The sequence below is a fragment of the Drosophila mauritiana genome, chromosome X, assembly GCF_004382145.1.
Source record: "Drosophila mauritiana strain mau12 chromosome X, ASM438214v1, whole genome shotgun sequence".
Taxonomy (NCBI): Eukaryota; Metazoa; Arthropoda; class Insecta; order Diptera; family Drosophilidae; genus Drosophila; species Drosophila mauritiana.
In genome coordinates this window covers 18,753,934-18,771,260 of record NC_046672.1, presented here as the reverse complement: position 1 = coordinate 18,771,260, position 17,327 = coordinate 18,753,934, and the positions used below count along the sequence as shown (strand labels likewise).

Below are 17,327 nucleotides of genomic sequence, written 5' to 3'. Positions count from 1 at the left end.
AATAGACTAGCAATACCTTTAAATATTTTTAGGTTACCTACTAAAATTAGCTCTACTAAAGTATCCTTTTCTTCATACAATAAGCCTCTTTCCTTTCATTTCCAAAAGGTCCTGCTTTATATTTCCTTTTGATATCTACCACTCGTTTTTATTTCGCTTTTTTCTGAGCGTTGCAAGCACTGAAAGCGACCCGAAAGTCAAGTCAAGAAGGGAATTACATACAAAATATTTTATAATAAATTCCAAAATGGCAAAAGGAGCAGGCACTTGCACACACACACACACTCATCCAAATAGGGCGAATGGCGGAGAGCCGGGAAAATAAAGTATTGCAGAAAAACTAGTTTGCAAGCACCCCAGCCCCACCCCCTCGGATTTTCCCCTCATGTGTAACAGGAATTATGATGACATACAAGAGAAGGGGCGGCGGGTAATGCCGGGGATTGTTGCATTGCATGGCGCTATGTTTTGCCAACTTGTCTACTTAATCCTTACGTGAGGGAGTGGCTAAAAAAAATGTTGAAAAAAACATAAAAATACGTATACAACACGGGGAATAGGGCAAAATATATAAAAAATACGTATTTTTTATACATATATTGTTTGTGGGGCGAGGGTCATTCATTTTAATATGCCACGCATGGGCGGCAGGGGTGCGGTGGGCGTTTCAGGGCGATTGCAATTGGCCCCCCAACCGAACCTCATTCAAACGGGGTGGCAACCCTAAGCGGCGTCTCTGATTATTTGCATAAATTAATTACAAAAACGTTTTGCCTCTGGCAGCGTAGGAGTGTGTGCACACTTTTCGAAATTTGAAACCATTAAAAATGTGCATATGCTATTTAATTTAAAAAAAAAAAGCTTCCCAAAATTCCTACGCACATTAAACAACTTTGTAAACAACATATAACGATAACATCATTATTGAAAAACAACTATAAGCCAGCCAGCGAAATGTAATTGTGATATGATTTTAAAGTTGATAGCGAATTTTCCGAGTGTGTGGCGGATCCAATGTGCGTATCCAGCCAGGGGCGGAGTGCTGGTAACGACGGGGAGGGCGGTAAGGGCTGCGAGGCAGGGCGGGGGCGTGGCACGCACATGAGGTTCGCCAAGGTAAACTTTTTTAATTATGAAAATTAAGTGCAGCGACGACGGCTGCAGCATAAGAACGGCAAAGAGATGAAGAAGCGACACCAAATGGGGGGATGCATGCCACATGGGTGGCGAAAAGCGGAGGGGGGGGGGGGGGGGGGGCGTACTGTGGAGTGCGGGAGGGGAGTTCTTGCCGCACAGGGGAGTTAACTTTATGCGATTGTCGCTGGCAAACAGATGGCTGCATTAATTGGATCTGCAGATTTTTGCAATAATCCCAAAGGAAAACAGAAGAAAAAGTGGGGCTTAAATGATATCTAAGAGGTGCATTAAAATATACCCATTTTTAGAAGTTGTTCTTAATCAAATCGTATTCAAAATGAAATTTAAATGTAAACAAACCTTTTAGTTTTATTTTTGGAAATCGAGCTAAAGGACCCTTCAATAAAGAAATGAATTAAAATTTATAAATCGGCCTATTTACTTGAATGAAATCATTGATTTTTTAAAGTGCCTCAAAATTCAAATAAAAACACCAATTTTTAAGAAAAGAAAGCAAAATATTCCAGTATATTAATGGTCATATAAACATTGAAATGCTCTGAAAATATTAAAAGCAACTTTATGACTCCTATTCCGCTTCAGCAGTCATTTCTTGAAGCTTGTATTCATTACCATATATACTTTAATCACTTTTCCAAATATTTATGTTTTATTATTGGACGTGAGGGCGAAGAAGTGATTTATGTCCCGAGAATTCGTTTCTTATTTTATCGCTTTACCGTTCCTGGAATGTCATTCCATCCGCTGCTGTCCTCCGTGAAGCTTTGGCTTTTGCTTTAGCTTCCAGGAAAACTAATTTCGCCAGGAGGGCCTAGAGCCCAGGAAACCAGTCCGAGTTCGAGTTCGAGTCCGAGTCTTAACTTGGGAACTGTGGCGGGGATTACCGCGCCAGTGGTAATTCATTTGGGCCATTGCCTGCGCGGATTTAACTGTTTTTCGCTTGACTCGAACGTGGTCTTAACCCACCGCCGGCCACTCCCATTCAATTTTGGCCAAAAAACAAAGCATAAAAAAAAATCACCTGAGAAAAGCACTTAAAATTCCACAATTCTCGGCAATGAGATTGCCCCTTTGAAAAAATCACCGTCAAACGCTTAACGCATGCGCAACAAAAGGCTGCCCCAAGCTGCCCCCCTCCCTTAAGCCCCTCGCAGAACCCGTGACTCCTACGCCTCTGCTCCGAGAATCGGATCGTTGGCAAAAATTGTTTTTTAAAACGCTGTAACTCATTTGAAGTTTGTGTTGTTTGTGTTGCCTTTACTTTTTACTAAGCCTAACTTTCAGCGTGCCCTGAAGCCAACTATGATCCCGAGGTGGAGGCAATATTGTCATCGTCAGTCTTGGCCGTCTCCTTCTCCTTCTCCATGTCGGATATCTGCATTGAGTAGTTTTTGTCCTGGGTGGGACGTTCGAAGTGGATGCTTCTGAACATCCCATTCGCTGTTTCGCGTGAGAACACAATGCGAATATAAACCACTGGACGCGGAATGAAGTGAAAGTTCTGCCACGAGCGGGACCTCACGTTGCGGCTGTCCAGGATCATCTGCCATTCCTCGCGGTTTGTCGAAATTTCGATGAATAAACTGTAGTTGCAATCATTTCTGTCCCACAGCAACAGCCTCAATGAGCCGAGATAGTAGGGTTGGCCCAAACGGACGGAGATCTCGCCGATGCCAAATGAGAGGTAAGTATATTCCGAGTCCCATTCGTTACGCATACAAGAGCCATTGATTACCATGTTGACCATGCGACTCACGGCGTCCGTCACAATGGCGCTCATCTCGATGGTGGCCTCGTTCCTCTTGGGCGCCACAAAATGGCCAACTAAACGCGGCACCTTGGCCGTGTGCATGGCCTCCAGACCCACCACATGGAATACCCGGTTCACAGTGTTGTGGGTGCCCACCAGTCGAATGAATCTGACGGGTCGTGGTGCGAAGTACAAGTACTGCCAGGAGCAGCAGTGGTAATCGCTGTAGTCGACTACGCGCTCCCAATGCTGCTGGTCGCCGGACACCTCAACGTAGTAGGAGTACGCCCGGCTGTCTCTGTCCCAGAGCAGCATGTGGATGTGATTGATTATGCAGATCGTGCCCAATTCGACCACAATGCTCGCATCTTTGTCCGTGATGCAGTGGTGCGTATACCGTTTATCCATGTCATAGGTGGTCACATCTCCATCCAGCAGCGCGTCGCGACACTCTCCCTGGATGCAGCGCGACTGAAACATATTTGCGGCCACGTTCCACTCCGGCCAGAGCGCCGCCCTGTAGGGCAGCGCCTTCGAAGTGTTGCGCTCGTTGATGGCATCGAGAATCTTGTCGGGATCCAGGATGCCCGAGGGACGCACCACCTGCAGAAGATCCTTGAGGGTTATCAGCGACAGGCGGACATAACTGATCACGGACTTGTAGTCCACGTTGCTATTGAAGCGGCTCCAGTTCCACACGGCCAAGAAGATCTGTAACTCGGGGGCGAAGAAGCAGTCACGTCGTAGTACCTCCACCAGCGATTCCTTAGACAGCTTATTGAAGGTGTTGTGCCGCAGCAGGTCGCCGGCATTTCGATCCATAAACTTTAGACACACCTCGGTGAGCTCCTCCAGATTGTAGAGACGCGCCACGTCAAGAGCCCTGCAGACATTGTCCAAGGCCAGATACTGGCGAAAATATTTCGAGATGGCCACCTCCAGATCCGGGAATCCATACAGATTGGCCATGCCCAGCACCTCGATGGTGGAATACGCGTCCAGTGTGGACAGCAGCAGTGTGCCCGAGTAAATGTAGCGCAGCAGCACCTTGAACGCAGCCAACGGCACCTCAAGCGGTATTTGGCGCTGTGTACTCTCCTCCAGGCCGCACAGCAGTGCCCGGAAGTATTCGCTGCGTGCCGCGAGTACGACGCGGTGGGCGGGTAGGCGCTCCTCCTCGACGATAAACTCCACGTCCGCGTACTGTTCGTTCATGCAGAGGCGCGCCATGTCCGCCGAGAAGCGATTGCCCAGATCGACCACGTCTGTGCCGCCGGACATCTTGTGGTGTTCTTGGCTGCTCATCCTTCTCTTCTTTGTTTGTTTTGTTTGTTTTGTTTGTTTGTTTGTTTGTTTTCCGTGCGACGGATATTTATGTGTGTGAGCAGCCAGAGGGAACAGTTGACAATTGACGTTTCGTCTCGCCTACTAGTGTTTTGGTTTTTAGTTATGATAACTTGTTAAGATTAGTTAACACTTATGATTGATTTGTTTAATAAGCAAATGAACAAAAACTTTTGGTATGAAACGTTCTTTTCTGCTTTCGAAGAACATTTACTCACGCAAGTTGAATACCATAAAGATAGCACAATTACCAGAAATATCTGCATCTAATCTAATTGTATTAAAAATCTTATACTTTTGCAGTGTACTTCCAGCCTCTTCCATAGTTTTTTTTTTCCCAAGCTCCTTCTGCTTTTTTGAGACACTTTCACTTGCCATACAAATGAAATTGTATCATTAGTCGCGCGCGCGTTTTGCACGCGTTTCGCAAGCGATTACATTTCGCTCCTCGATTTTCCCCTTTTGCCAATCGAAAGCGTATTTTCCGGCACCTAAAGTTGTTGTTGTTGTTGTTATCATTTGTTGTTGTTCCTATTTTTTCTGCTGTTGCTGTGAAACCGGAAATTTTTGTCATTAGCTGGGAAATTTTATTTTCGCTTCGCTTCATTTTCGGCGATTTTTTCGCCATCCGCTTTTCCGAGTCTCTTTCGAGGATTTGTAAAGCGTTTTCCTGACCTTATCCTATGAATGGTCTCCGGAAAAGAGGAATGTCGCTGAGGAGTAGGAGTTTGGACTACAGTTCGCCTTCCTCAGGTTGGGAGTACCTTAGCTACCCTCTAATTTTACAAGACATACAATTGGTTATTGTAGTTAAAATAGTTAAAATATTTTGTGATCCCAAATGATTACCGAAATCGGGTACTGTTATATTTAGGGAAATATTATTCAGGTATAAGTTGAATAAATATTTGAATAATAATAGCGATATAAGTTTTTAAAATATAATTGCAATGTTTTCGAACTGATGTTCTTAATTACAGGGTATATTCCCCATATAAGATTCTGTATGCGACCGTTTTTTCTGTCTGTCATTTTTCTTTTGGCAGTTTTCGGGCTTTTTCCGCATTTTTTTTTTTTTTTTTTTTGCTCTCCTCACAATTTTTATCGAGCTATGCGAATTTTCGCTAGTCGCCTTCGTCCTGTGGAACTGCCACGCCCCGTCCAAGCCCGCCGCCCCTCGTTTCTGGCTGTTGCTTTATCATTTTTCTTCGTCTGGTTTCCCCCTCACCGCACCGCACCCCCCGCCCTGCTCCTCTGTTGCCATATCTCTCGCTTTATATTTGGACAAGCTTAGTTTTTGGGTTCGAAGGCGACTTGCACTGCCAGCGACATATATTCAACCGAAAAAAAAACTCTTCAAAAAAATATAAAAAAGAGGAAGTTTGGGTGGGTAGTGTGCAATACATTCGCATTTTGTATCATTCGGTGTGTGTGTGTGTGTGTTTGTGCGAGTGTGAGGGGACAAATGATAAATGAATTTGTGATAAATGAAGCATGTGGCCAAAAGTTGAAAATACTTTTTACACACAGTTTTGGAATCCGTTTGGCCGAGAACGGTAGCGGGAGGGGGTGGGGAATTGGGGGCGTGGCAGGGGCAGGGGCAGGGGCGGCGGTGGCTTCTTGTGGGCGGTTGCCAGTGGCCAAATGTCTATCGAATTATGAATGGAAAGGCGCTTATTGCCAGTTCAGATATCACAAGTCCGACAGTTTTGCACAAAGAGCCGCTTCATTAACATTGGCTTTTCACCAACCACCCCCTCCTCGCCCACACAACCACTTTTACCTGTTTTCCAGCCCACTTTTCGCCCACCCCCCACTTTTGGCTGGCCTTTATTTTGTTATGCAAACTTTTCTGGCACTTTTCAACTAATGAAAGGGCAGATCTTTGGGTTCTGCAACTGATGGGCATGATTTGCCGTTCGATTTGTGAGCAGGGCACTTGGTGGAGGGCAATGGGAAAATAATAATATTATGATAATTTGATACAGGTCAAATGTGAATATCCAATTAAGAGCGGCAGGCTGATTAAAATGTTCAGAACTGCTACATATTAAATGTTACGTTGAGACAATCGTTTCAATTGAATATAAATGTGCTACCAAAAACCCATTTAAGTTAGTTTAATTTTGAATACTGAGCACTGTTTTTTTTTTCAGTGCTATTTCCAGTCTAGTGCCAGCTTCTTCTTCGTTTTCTTTGAGAAAGTAGCCAAACAAGTGAATCATGGGAGGAGCGAGCACAAGGTGTGGGTGTGGAAATGGGGCACTGTGAGTGGGGGGCCAGAAGTGGAGCGATTACTTTTGAATAGTTTAACAGCTGTTCCAAGTGACTGTGCAGCGGAGGATGCAGTAAAATAAATGGTCAAGTAATTGGGAATCGAGATTGGTTCGGGGATTAAGTTGAAAATGAGTGGCTATTTTTCACGCCGAGTTAATGTGGCTCTGGAGCTGCTCGAAAATGCATTCTCATGGCAAGACTAGGGTATAAAACAAGTATATATACGATATATATATATTAGGTTTTAGTAACAGTCATTGTTAAATTCACCAACTTTATTTGCAACATATTAACTATAGCTAACACTTGAAATACTAGTTTCATCTTGCCAAATGTGTTTCTCTTCCTCGAAAATACACATACATACAATCTTGGCGATTTTCCAGCCAACTTCCCACTTGATCCATGTGCTGCGTCCACACCTCAATCCAATGCCATCCCGTTCCCGATCACCAGAGACTCTATTTCGAGTCCAGAGAATGACTAGACAGGCGGGGGTCTGAAGGTGCCCCATTGCCCATTGTTTCGATGGTCAGCTTGTGTGTTGCCATGTAAATCAATGCATTATTTTCCCACGTCGTTTTAACAAAAAAGCCAAAACTCATTTATCAGAGGCGGCATTTCGACAACAGAAACAAAAAAAAATCGGCGGCCCACACACAACAACAACAACAGCAGCAAGAACAACAATATCGAACAAGAAATGAGCAGCATCATCATTTATATAGCCCATAACCATTGCCCATATAAGTCGGCATTCGGAATTGTGTGTGCCTGGGTAAACAATCGTATGCTGATGATTATATAGTGTGATGCCTATTATCGCATCAAATCGAATTCAATCGGAATAAAACCAAGAGTTTGGTATAAAACCAAGAAGTTGGTAGTTAAAGATATCCGCATGGGCCATACATACATACATATGTATCTCGATTATAACATTCCTTTCGCAGTCCTGTAGCTATATTCGATTTGTGCATTTTATTGATATTGCTATAACCTTTAGTATAACCTTTAGTATGGCACCAGTGTGGCACATAATTAGTGTGCCCAACCCCAACTACAATCCCCAGCGCATGCGGTATTCCCCAAGTTCGCTATTCGAATTCTTCGATTTGCTTGCTGCTTTTATCGTGGACAACAGACATTTAATTTATGGCCAACATTTAATTGCGAAAACTCTGCTTGTTTGTGTCGGGTTTTCCAGGGCGTTATCCAAACGCATAGATACGCACACCCCCATCCATCTCGGAGCACATATATTCTCGGCTATATACATATAAATCTATATATATATTTCAAATAATGACCACAAAACTGTCATTAGACACGGCGCATAAACAGTTGAAACAACAAAACGGGCCAGGAAAAACAAAACAAAACGCAGAAAAAAAGCAACGAAAATTAAAGTGGATGGCAAACAGAGCGCATCGATGGCATTGAATAATAATATTTCACCGCTTCGCCAACTCCTTGGGAGCAATATATGAATACTATGCCATATAGCCATATAGCCATATAACCATATAGATATAGCCCCATCCATATCCATACAATCCTCGGTTGCTGCTGCTTCGTCTTCCTGCTCGTCGCCGCTGTTTGTTCATAATTTGTTTGTATGGAGTGTTTGCTGCTGGCCTGCCGGGTTTACTTTTTATGTTTTGAGCAGTGAGCTCTGTGCATATTCCATTGATTTAATTGATTCCAAACAGCAAGAGAAACAACAACAAAAAGAGGAGAAAAAATTCAAATCACGAAAGTGTTAAGAAATCGAGCGAACGAAGCCAGAAGACTCTTGGTATCGGCACCCTTCCTGCCGTCTCTTTCCCTCTGCCTACGCGACCTATCTGCACAAGCCCTACGTCTCTTTCTGTTTAAACAGGTTCTGTCAGCGAACTGTGAAGAATTCTTTTTTTTCATGCACCGCAAAAAAGAATTGCATTTCTTTCTTTTAGGAAGTTATACTTTAAGTATTTGGGAATTTCTTTTGATCTCTCTTCCCTTTATGTGTTATATGGTATTATTATCAATATTATGGTATTTATACATCTACTATCATTATATTTTACAAACAACGTACCCAAAGTTTCGACGAGTGTACCAGTTTTGTGTTTTTTTTTCCTTTTTTGAACCTGCGTACCCAAGAGTCAACATTCCTACTCCCTAAATAGCTCCCTCTCGCTCTGACTCTGTTTAAAGTGGAAACCTGTTTTCTCAATAATAAAAACTAATTTATTTACTAGTTGTAGGTACAAGGAACAACAGCAACAACAACGAGAAAACGACTGAGAAACATACGCCGAAAACCATGGGGACAAACTGAAAGAGCGAAAGGGAAAGAAGGGAGAAAAGGTTTTCGAGCGTTGGGGAAAAAACTGCGTGTGTGGCTAATCAGAATCAAATTGATTTAAATTTGAATGGTTCGACGGGCAAAGTGCGAGGAATCCAAAAAAAAAAAAAACAAAAAAAAAGCAGGTGAGCGGGGGATTTAAGTGAGAAAAGAAGCGATAAGTTGTTCCCAACTTAAGTGAAGTTTACTCTGCCCTCCGCTGCTTATCTGTAATTTCTGATTTCTTGACCATTTGGAATTGGAAAACCTTTTTTTCGGGTTGCCTTTCTGAAAGTCACGCAAAAGTCCATTCAGGCGGAAGAAGTATGCATGGCATACAGTTAAATAATCTATAGATTTTTAGTAATATATCTTGGGTATTATCAATAGATTGGGAGTTACACTTAAAAAAAAATGACTGACAGATCTACGTAATCAGCGTTAACACCTTTTCTTTCCGAACTGATGCAAATTACAATCAACTTCAATCTATTGGAATTTTCCTCTCTAACTAGACAAACACCGAGGAATCACAGGTGAGCGCTAATTGTAGTGGCAAATATTTGTTGATCGAGTTGCGCAGGAGAGAGAAAAGCCGAAAATGAAAACCCAAACGAGGACGAGGGAAAATCGACGGAGAATTCGAGCGGAGGGAAATTCTCAAAGAGTTTGCAGCTGCAATTGTTGTTTTTCCTCCTGTTTGTTGTTTGTTCGAAAATTGCAGGCAGCGAAAAGTATTTAGAGGAAGAAAACTGAAACTGAAGCCAAAGCCGAAGCCGAAGCTGGGCAAAGAACAATACCCGAAATACGAAGAAAGTATCTTAAAGATAGCAAACTGCACGAAAGCCAAACAAAAGCAGCGGAAGTAAACGGACGGCGGGGGGTTGGGGCATAAGATATAAGGTGGCTGGTGCAAAGTATCTACAAGTCGAAAGCGCAAAGTTTTGCGCTCACTTTTGACACAGTCGACAAGACAAGATACACACGGGCCGAAATAGATACAGATACGGATGAGTCAGAGGATAGTAGACGCAGTGGCAGTAGTAGCACTCGGATACTCGGATGGTCAACAGTGGATACTAGCTAAATAATAAATAGAGTGGATGAGCTGAGTACTAGTTCGCCCGGTTGACAACAGGTGGCTTCACCCCACTTCCACTTACCTGTCTGTTTATGTTTTACGCTCTCCAGTTGTTGTTCTTCTGCTCGCCGATGTTGCCGTTCAATTACACCGACCTTCCACTTTTGTTTTTCCACCTGGTCCTGCAGTCCCGAAAACTCCGGACTCTGTGCATCCACCAGATGCCCCCAAGTTACCAAATTTATGCTGCAAAAGATCGCAGGGGTAAGTGAGTGGTAAGTTGGGCCATTGCAAATTTCGAATTATAAACAATAATAGGCGGGCGGAAATTGGCAAACACTATTTGGGTTTGCTATGCGGAGAACCTTCAGCTACGTAATCAGATTTCACGATGAATAAAATGCACATTTGAAGTTAATTGACATCTTTCCATGCCCTTAAGCAGCTAAGTGTAAAATATTCCACACTTAATTGGAATCAAATCAAATTAAATTCAAATCAAATTGCTTTGCAAATTAGGTAATTAAAATTTCAAATATTTATCTAAATTCCTTACAATAACCACTCGATTTGTGTAGGCAACCAAATTATTTTGACAGCCAATCTCGTTTGCCAAATGATTCACGCGCCCATGAATATTTATCATATTTTTTTCTTCTTCACTTTAAAACTTCAGAAATTAACACTTTTTGTGAAGAAGAATCCAGTTTGGCTACGGCCTAGAATTTTAATTCTATTCAAAACTAACAACTTTCTGAGTCAGCAGACGACCACAAGCCGAGATTTATACACGACAAGAGGATACCACTTTTTGCTGGCCCTTTAATACCATTTTTTGTATAGCCAGCCTTTCATGCCTTTTTTTTTTTTTTGGTGGGCCCAAAGCCTTTTCATTCCTGAACCATGACCCCAGGCTAAACCTTTCTTGGGCCAACCGTTGCAAACTTGCTTCAAGTTCAATTTTCTTTTGTTCTATCGAAAAGCAAATAAAAAAGCCGATTTACTAAATAAAGTTGAATGCGCCAGCCAAAAAAGAAGATCAAACTTTTGCTAGTCTTGGCAGAAAAGTAGTATTCATTGCGAAAAAAATTAAGTGAAAATAAGAACGCAGCTAAACGAACTATCTGGTACCCATCTACAGCATTGAATGGTATATGAGTAAAAGATACATTTATTTAAATGCATAGTTTCAATAATCAATGAAAAGGTCTAATTTTATAAATCCCAATAGTATCAATGATACTAGAGTTATGATATTTTTCTCAATTGAATTTCATTCAGTGAATTTATTTAATTTATTTGTTATCTTTTATACTCAGAAGACTTTTTGATACCCAGTGCAGTAAGTTCCCAACTGGAAAACTCGGCCGAATACGGCGTGAGATACTCAATCGGATTAAAATGCATTCGAGTAGCAATGACACTGACACGCCTCCTCGCCCCTTGTCGCTCCAAAAAAAACAAATAAGAAAAAAGCAAAATACGCAAAAAAAAAAAAAATTAAAAGAAGAAAAAAAGAAAAAAAGAGAAAACCGAAAGAAAAGATACGAAATGGCACGGCGGCGGCAACTTAAACTGTGGCAAAAGTTATTGTAACTTGTGCCCGCCGGCAAGGCAAGGCCAATCGAGGGACGGGGAATTCCGGGGGCGGGGTTGGATAGGGGGTCACAGATGCGGGGGTGGGGCAGAACTGATACTGTGACCGAGGCGCCACGCGCCTACTTGCCACGCATTTCCTTCCACATTCCCGCCCGAAATCTTTTGGCTCTTTTTATTTTTTTTTTTTTGGTGACCTCAATCTTTAGTTCAATGCGTGACCAAGGGGGGGCGCGTTGGTGAAGGGGCGTCCAGAGACGCGGAATCTTGCCAACTGTGACTTTCTTATACAACAACGACAACTTTTGACTGTTTCACAGGACAAATATATGTAGAAAAAAAACAGGAAAAACATTTCGGAAACCGAATAAATGAGCACGCTTGCAGATTGAATCTAGCTGACAGCTCAGACGTGTGTTATGAAACTTACGAACATTTTGAACAATTTGAAAGCCATGCTTAAGTATCTTTCAACTTAAATCTAAGCTAATACATACCAACAGTATGACGACTATGAAATGATTGCACACTTTATAAGAAATTATTTATAGTTTCGGAGAGGAACACAGGTAAAACCCTACAGAATTAAAAAATTTCGCTTGGCTAACAAACGGCCTAAAAATTGTATAATCCCGACTTATAGAGTATAAGCCCTGAGAGCAAAGTCCAGAAGAACGTAAGGCACTTTTTACTTTATTCCTGAGGAAGTCGCTGGTATGGGGATTCGCTTACAAAGATGCTTTTTAAATGATTAAACGCTCCGAATTGCCGAATTTCTCTTGTCTTTTTGGCCAGGGCCAAGTTCTTTTGCTTTTTGTTCGCTGCCCTTTTCCGCTGCTGTTCTTTATTTCATTCTTATATTTTTTCTGAGATATCACATGGAATGACATTAAGTCGGGCGAAAAATCACGCAGCTCCCTGCTCATTAACATTTACCATTTGGACAAATCGATATGGGTTTTGATGTGATTTTTTTGCATTTTAATGCGAGCAGCATAAATTTAAAATCGCTTTGTGACAAAAAAAACGTTTAATATGGAAACAAGCGGGCAATGCAAAGAAATCAAATGATAAGGCAAGATGAAAGAACTTTGATTTGATTCCATTTGATTGAACCGAGTTGCGCAAAGCTTCTTTCTATGGCCTCACTTTAATTGCTTATTGTACATTTAATTGAAATGAATTCATTATTTTATAGATTCACTGGCAGATTGTTTAGAAATCTAATTAAAATACTTGCATTTGTTGAACTCAGCTAAATCTATGACAATTGAAAGAGAATCTGTTAATCCTTGCTTTGTGTTTAACTAACATAACTTCATTTTAAGAAGCTCATTCCAAAAACCATTTAAAGACCCTATTTTGAATGCGTTCCCAGTTTATCAAGCATTTTACTCCCTGCATTTTCCCGTCCAAAGAGCAGAGCATTTTGGGGAAACTTTGAGAATTCACACGCAGTCAAGGGAAAAAGACTTCTCTGTCCGCATGTCATATCAAAATTAAAAATTATTTCTTCGAAAGATAATTCCGACTGACATTTGCTGCTGGCCCCGGCAATTCAGGCATCCAAAACGTTGCAAACTTGCTGACATGAAGTCATCAACGTGGTCGAAGGAGTGGAAATTGTTGGCCAGGTCAAGTGGTTGACCGTGAATGAGCGAAAAAAAATAAAGAAAGAAATTGGAAAATATAAGAATGGAAATGGGCAGACAATTGTCATATGAGCAGGAGCATGACAAAACTGTTTTCCACTTTTTTTTTTCTCCGCTTTTCTCCAGCGAAGCGCGCAGAGAAAAACTTTGCCACACACACAAAACACAAAGCAATTTGTCGATTATCAAAAGGGTGGAGGGAAATTCTAAAGCGGGGTAGGGGAGCGAGGGGAGGGTGTTTGTCCGGTTAGTCAGAATTTTTTTTTTTTTTTTTGTTCAGACGTTTATCAGCCGAAAGCAATCAAAGTCAAGTTACCATGGGCGGCCGGCGTTCACCCCCCTCACCCACCCACGGAAAAGACACTTTTCCCCAGATCTGTGCACAGATTGAAAAATCATTTGGAAATTTAATATCTTCAAAGAGTTGAGCCTTTTTTTCGCTCAATTAAAACGGCAACTTCTAGGGAAACTACGAACGGCAGGAAAGAAACTAAATAAATAGAAGGGAACAAGTTTTTATTTAGTGTAAGCAGTTCTCCGATGGCCAAGAATAAATAAAAGCCGTCTTGGGAAAGCCACAAAGCCCATTACTGCCAAGAAACTAAAAACCTAGAAAAATATGGGCAAAATAGCAAAGGACATGGAAACAATGATTGCTGAATGAAGTCTACGGAAATGTAAGAATATAATATTCCGATTTTCGATTTATCGGATAATTGAAAGTCTTTCATTACCAATATCCAGTGCGTAGGCCATAGCTTATATTTTGATTTTCCTGCTGGTGAAAGAAAATCAAATGTGCTTCAAAGTAGCTGAAAAGTGAAATCCAAGAGAGCAGCAACATTTCTTTATTTCAATTTATTTTACTTTTCCTAGCGTTTTCGTCTCTATTTTCCGTTTATTTTCATTTGTCGCACGCGGCGACTGCAATAAAAGTTGAATAAATATAACCTTAAACGGAAGACACCGCACCACACCAAGCAAATAAACAAACAAACAACAAAAAAGCTTAAGAAAAGCAGCACAAAATCATAAGGCAACGAATAAAAAAATTCAAATAACAATAAACAATAAACGAGAAAGAAACAAGAAACAAGAAACTTCAGCTGAGGCCCACGGCAATTTAAAGGCAAAAGCGAGCTGAAGATACTTCCGAAACTTAATTAATATCTCAAAAATTCGCTGTAAGCGGGCCAAAACTCATCGAATTCATACCACAAATGCTTTAATCTCGCTCTTTAATCCCCGATCTCCAAGCGCTACTATCTGTCCCATATCTCTGCTTCGATTTCCCTGTTCTCAACTATCCATCCATTCAGCATCCCAACTTCATTTGGCTCGTTTGCCACATATGGTTCTTCTTTTATTCCGTTTCTGATGCGGATTCCCCTTTTGTTTTTATAGCCTGGCTAGGTTCACATAATTCTTGGCCCTCTTTTAATTCCCTATTACAGTTAATGGCGATGTTAACTTGCTTTTTGTGCTTTGCCTGATTTATTCGGGCATCTAAAAAATGTCGTGTACAATTTTTCAACTTTGCTTTTCGCTGCCACAATTCTTTGTGCTTCTTTCTTTCACATTATTTCGTGGAAGAAGTGCAGTTTCTATCTTAATTTGGGAAAATGCATCTGTTACTTGAAATCAACTTGAGGGATTGCTTCAAAAGTGACGTAATGTATCTGAACAACAAAGTATCAATAACTAGTTGTTTGACCAATGGTTGTTTTTTTTTTTTAAGACAGAAACTTTTAATTTTAGCTAAAACACAATAACTATTTGAATTGTATTTTCTCTCGTCTCTGTTAATTTTTAATGGCATTATTTTTAGGTCTATTTGCCAGTCCCTTGGAATTTTGGGCTTAGTTTCTCCGGGGACTTATTGATCTGCAGCTAAAATAGACCGCAAAAATTTAAATTTTTATTTAGATTCCACTTAATTGGCACTCGAATTGGCTGCCGCTCATTAGCCCCCAGAAAACACATTGCATGGCACTTAACAATGTCGCCATCCTCCCCTCTCACGTCCCCTGCCACTACCCCTGTTTTCCCCAATGGTCCCCCATTCAACCGCCCACCCCACCCCTCCCTACCCTAAGGCCATTAAAATGTCATGCACTTGGCGCGCTAGAAACTAAAACCAAAACCACGGTCCAAGTTGACTAAATCGAATTTTATGGGAGCGAAAATGGCTTTTTAAACATTTAAATAAAACCAAAAACTGTAGATTGGCTTTCGGTATTTATCGTTGTTTTAATTTGGAGTCTCACATTCATTTTAATAAGTTGTAGATGGAATACACCACTAATGCTTTTTAAACTAAAGAACACGACTAAATAGCCCGAAACACAAGTGTTTTTTTGTATAATGAACTTTCTTTAAGAAATGTCTAAAGCTAATAGAAAACTTTAAAGTAATAACTAATATTCCTTAAAGGTCAAATTATATAAATTTATAACACTTATGCTTACGTAAAATCTAAGATTTGAATAGTTAGCCTTTTCTGAATCGACTTTTCAAAGTTGGGTCTTTAAAACCGAAGAATTTTCAACGCTGCAAGTACGAGGTGCGAGAGGGACAGCATGAACGAAAGATGTAGGGTTTTGTTAGGAAGAAACCACAAAAGAGGCACCGATATTGTAATGCGAAATGCATAATAAAGAGGAGGCCAAAGAGAGAGGGAGAGGATCTGATCCGCAGATCCTCTCGAAAGAGAGACGATCTCCCGTCTCGTTCTCTCTCGCGCAAAATGCAAGTGAATGGTGCAACAACAATTTCAATTTTACCGTATTCTCCTTCTGCGCTTCTTGTGCTCACCTTTCTTCCTCCTTTTTGTGTCCGTGTGTGTGTGTGTTCTGCTGTTTAAATTTTTCGGTAAATTTGCAACTTTTGTTTTGTTTCTCGTATTTCTCTCACTTTTTGGCACTGGATTTTAATTCGCAACTTTATCTCCTTGATTTCTTGCACTCACTGATTCGTTGGAATTTTTCGTATTCGTTTTGGGGCACAGTAAAAAAAATTTGGTTAATTTTGCAATGCTACATATAGTTTATGCCTTCTTTTGGTTGTTGTTACTTTCGCACCGAAGAACGGGTGGTCAAAAACCGAAAAGAAATTAAAATTGCGCTGGCGAAACGAATTCGATTTTGGTTATTACGAATGACGAAAAGGCAATTGCAGGCGACGAGGAGAAGAAGAAGCTGAAGCAGAAAATAAGGAACCGGTTTATTCTTTTTTCGTTTTCTTTTACTTTTTTGTATTTGTTAACAATTTCTCCGTGGCTCAAATGCACACACACACCGACGCAGCGCAGCAACAATAATATCGAGACACACACAGACAAGCACGCGCGCAACGAAAGGCCGAAAAGCCGAGTTCCGAAATGGTAAATTCCTTCCCGAGTTTATCCCGTGTTTTCCCGTGTTTTCTCCGACGAACGCCTGTGGAAACGTCCCCTGCGAAGTCCAAATTCGATTTGAATCGCGAGCGAAACACCATTTGTACGGCAACTTCACTTTTCGTGTCGAGCGTGTTGCGTGCGACGTCGCCGTTCGCGTCGAACTCGTTGGTTCGAGCCGAACGGGTTCATGTTCGAATCGGGCAGGTTCGGGCTCGATTCGAACTCAAGGTCCAAAAATAATCTTGGTAACGAAATCTCCTAGCATTTCGTTTTTAAGCGTGTTTACCGCATTTTATTAGTCCATTTTTTTTAAATATATAAAGTTAATTTGTAAATTCTTGAAATCATTCCTTAATTTCTTAAATAATATTTACTAATGTTACTATTTGTACTTTAAAAGATCAAAGTTGCGCGTTCGAACTGCCAGTGTGGACCGTGTTCGAAGCACATAGAGGAAAAGTAAAGAAGTTTTAAGGGAAAAGTCGAATAAAGTCGAAATAAACTGAACGAAACTGAACGGAAAACACGAAAAACAAGCTGCTGCTGCATCCCATTAATGTTTACAGCCAGGGTATGTGCAATAATTAAAAAAAATATTTGAATTATTAAAAGGAGTTTCGTTCTAAAATTTATAGATGTAGCATACATTGTATATTTTATATGTGCTTTGAATGCTTATACCAGTTGTTATAAAAATTATGTGCAATACTTTAAATAATTTCAAATTTCCAAAAAATGAGTAC

General features: G+C 41.0%; 2 protein-coding genes across 2 annotated transcripts in view; both read right to left on the bottom strand.

Annotated features, from left to right (window-relative positions):
* Positions 1–16,671, bottom strand: part of LOC117148026 (midnolin homolog) — a 90,512-nt gene extending 73,841 nt beyond the window's left edge. Inside the window, exons 1-2 of the mRNA XM_033315196.1 lie at positions 16,002–16,671; positions 10,022–10,185 (exon numbers count right to left, since the gene is read on the bottom strand). The gene's annotated coding sequence lies outside the window, so the exon portion shown is untranslated. The remainder of the gene's footprint in view (positions 1–10,021; positions 10,186–16,001) is intronic.
* On the bottom strand, positions 1,716–6,312 carry LOC117148027 (BTB/POZ domain-containing protein 9-like). The gene has a single exon (XM_033315198.1). It carries the CDS (start codon positions 4,211–4,213, stop codon positions 2,459–2,461), a length of 1,755 nt encoding a protein of 584 aa, XP_033171089.1. The 5' UTR covers positions 4,214–6,312; the 3' UTR covers positions 1,716–2,458.
* Positions 16,672–17,327: the final 656 nt, after the last annotated feature.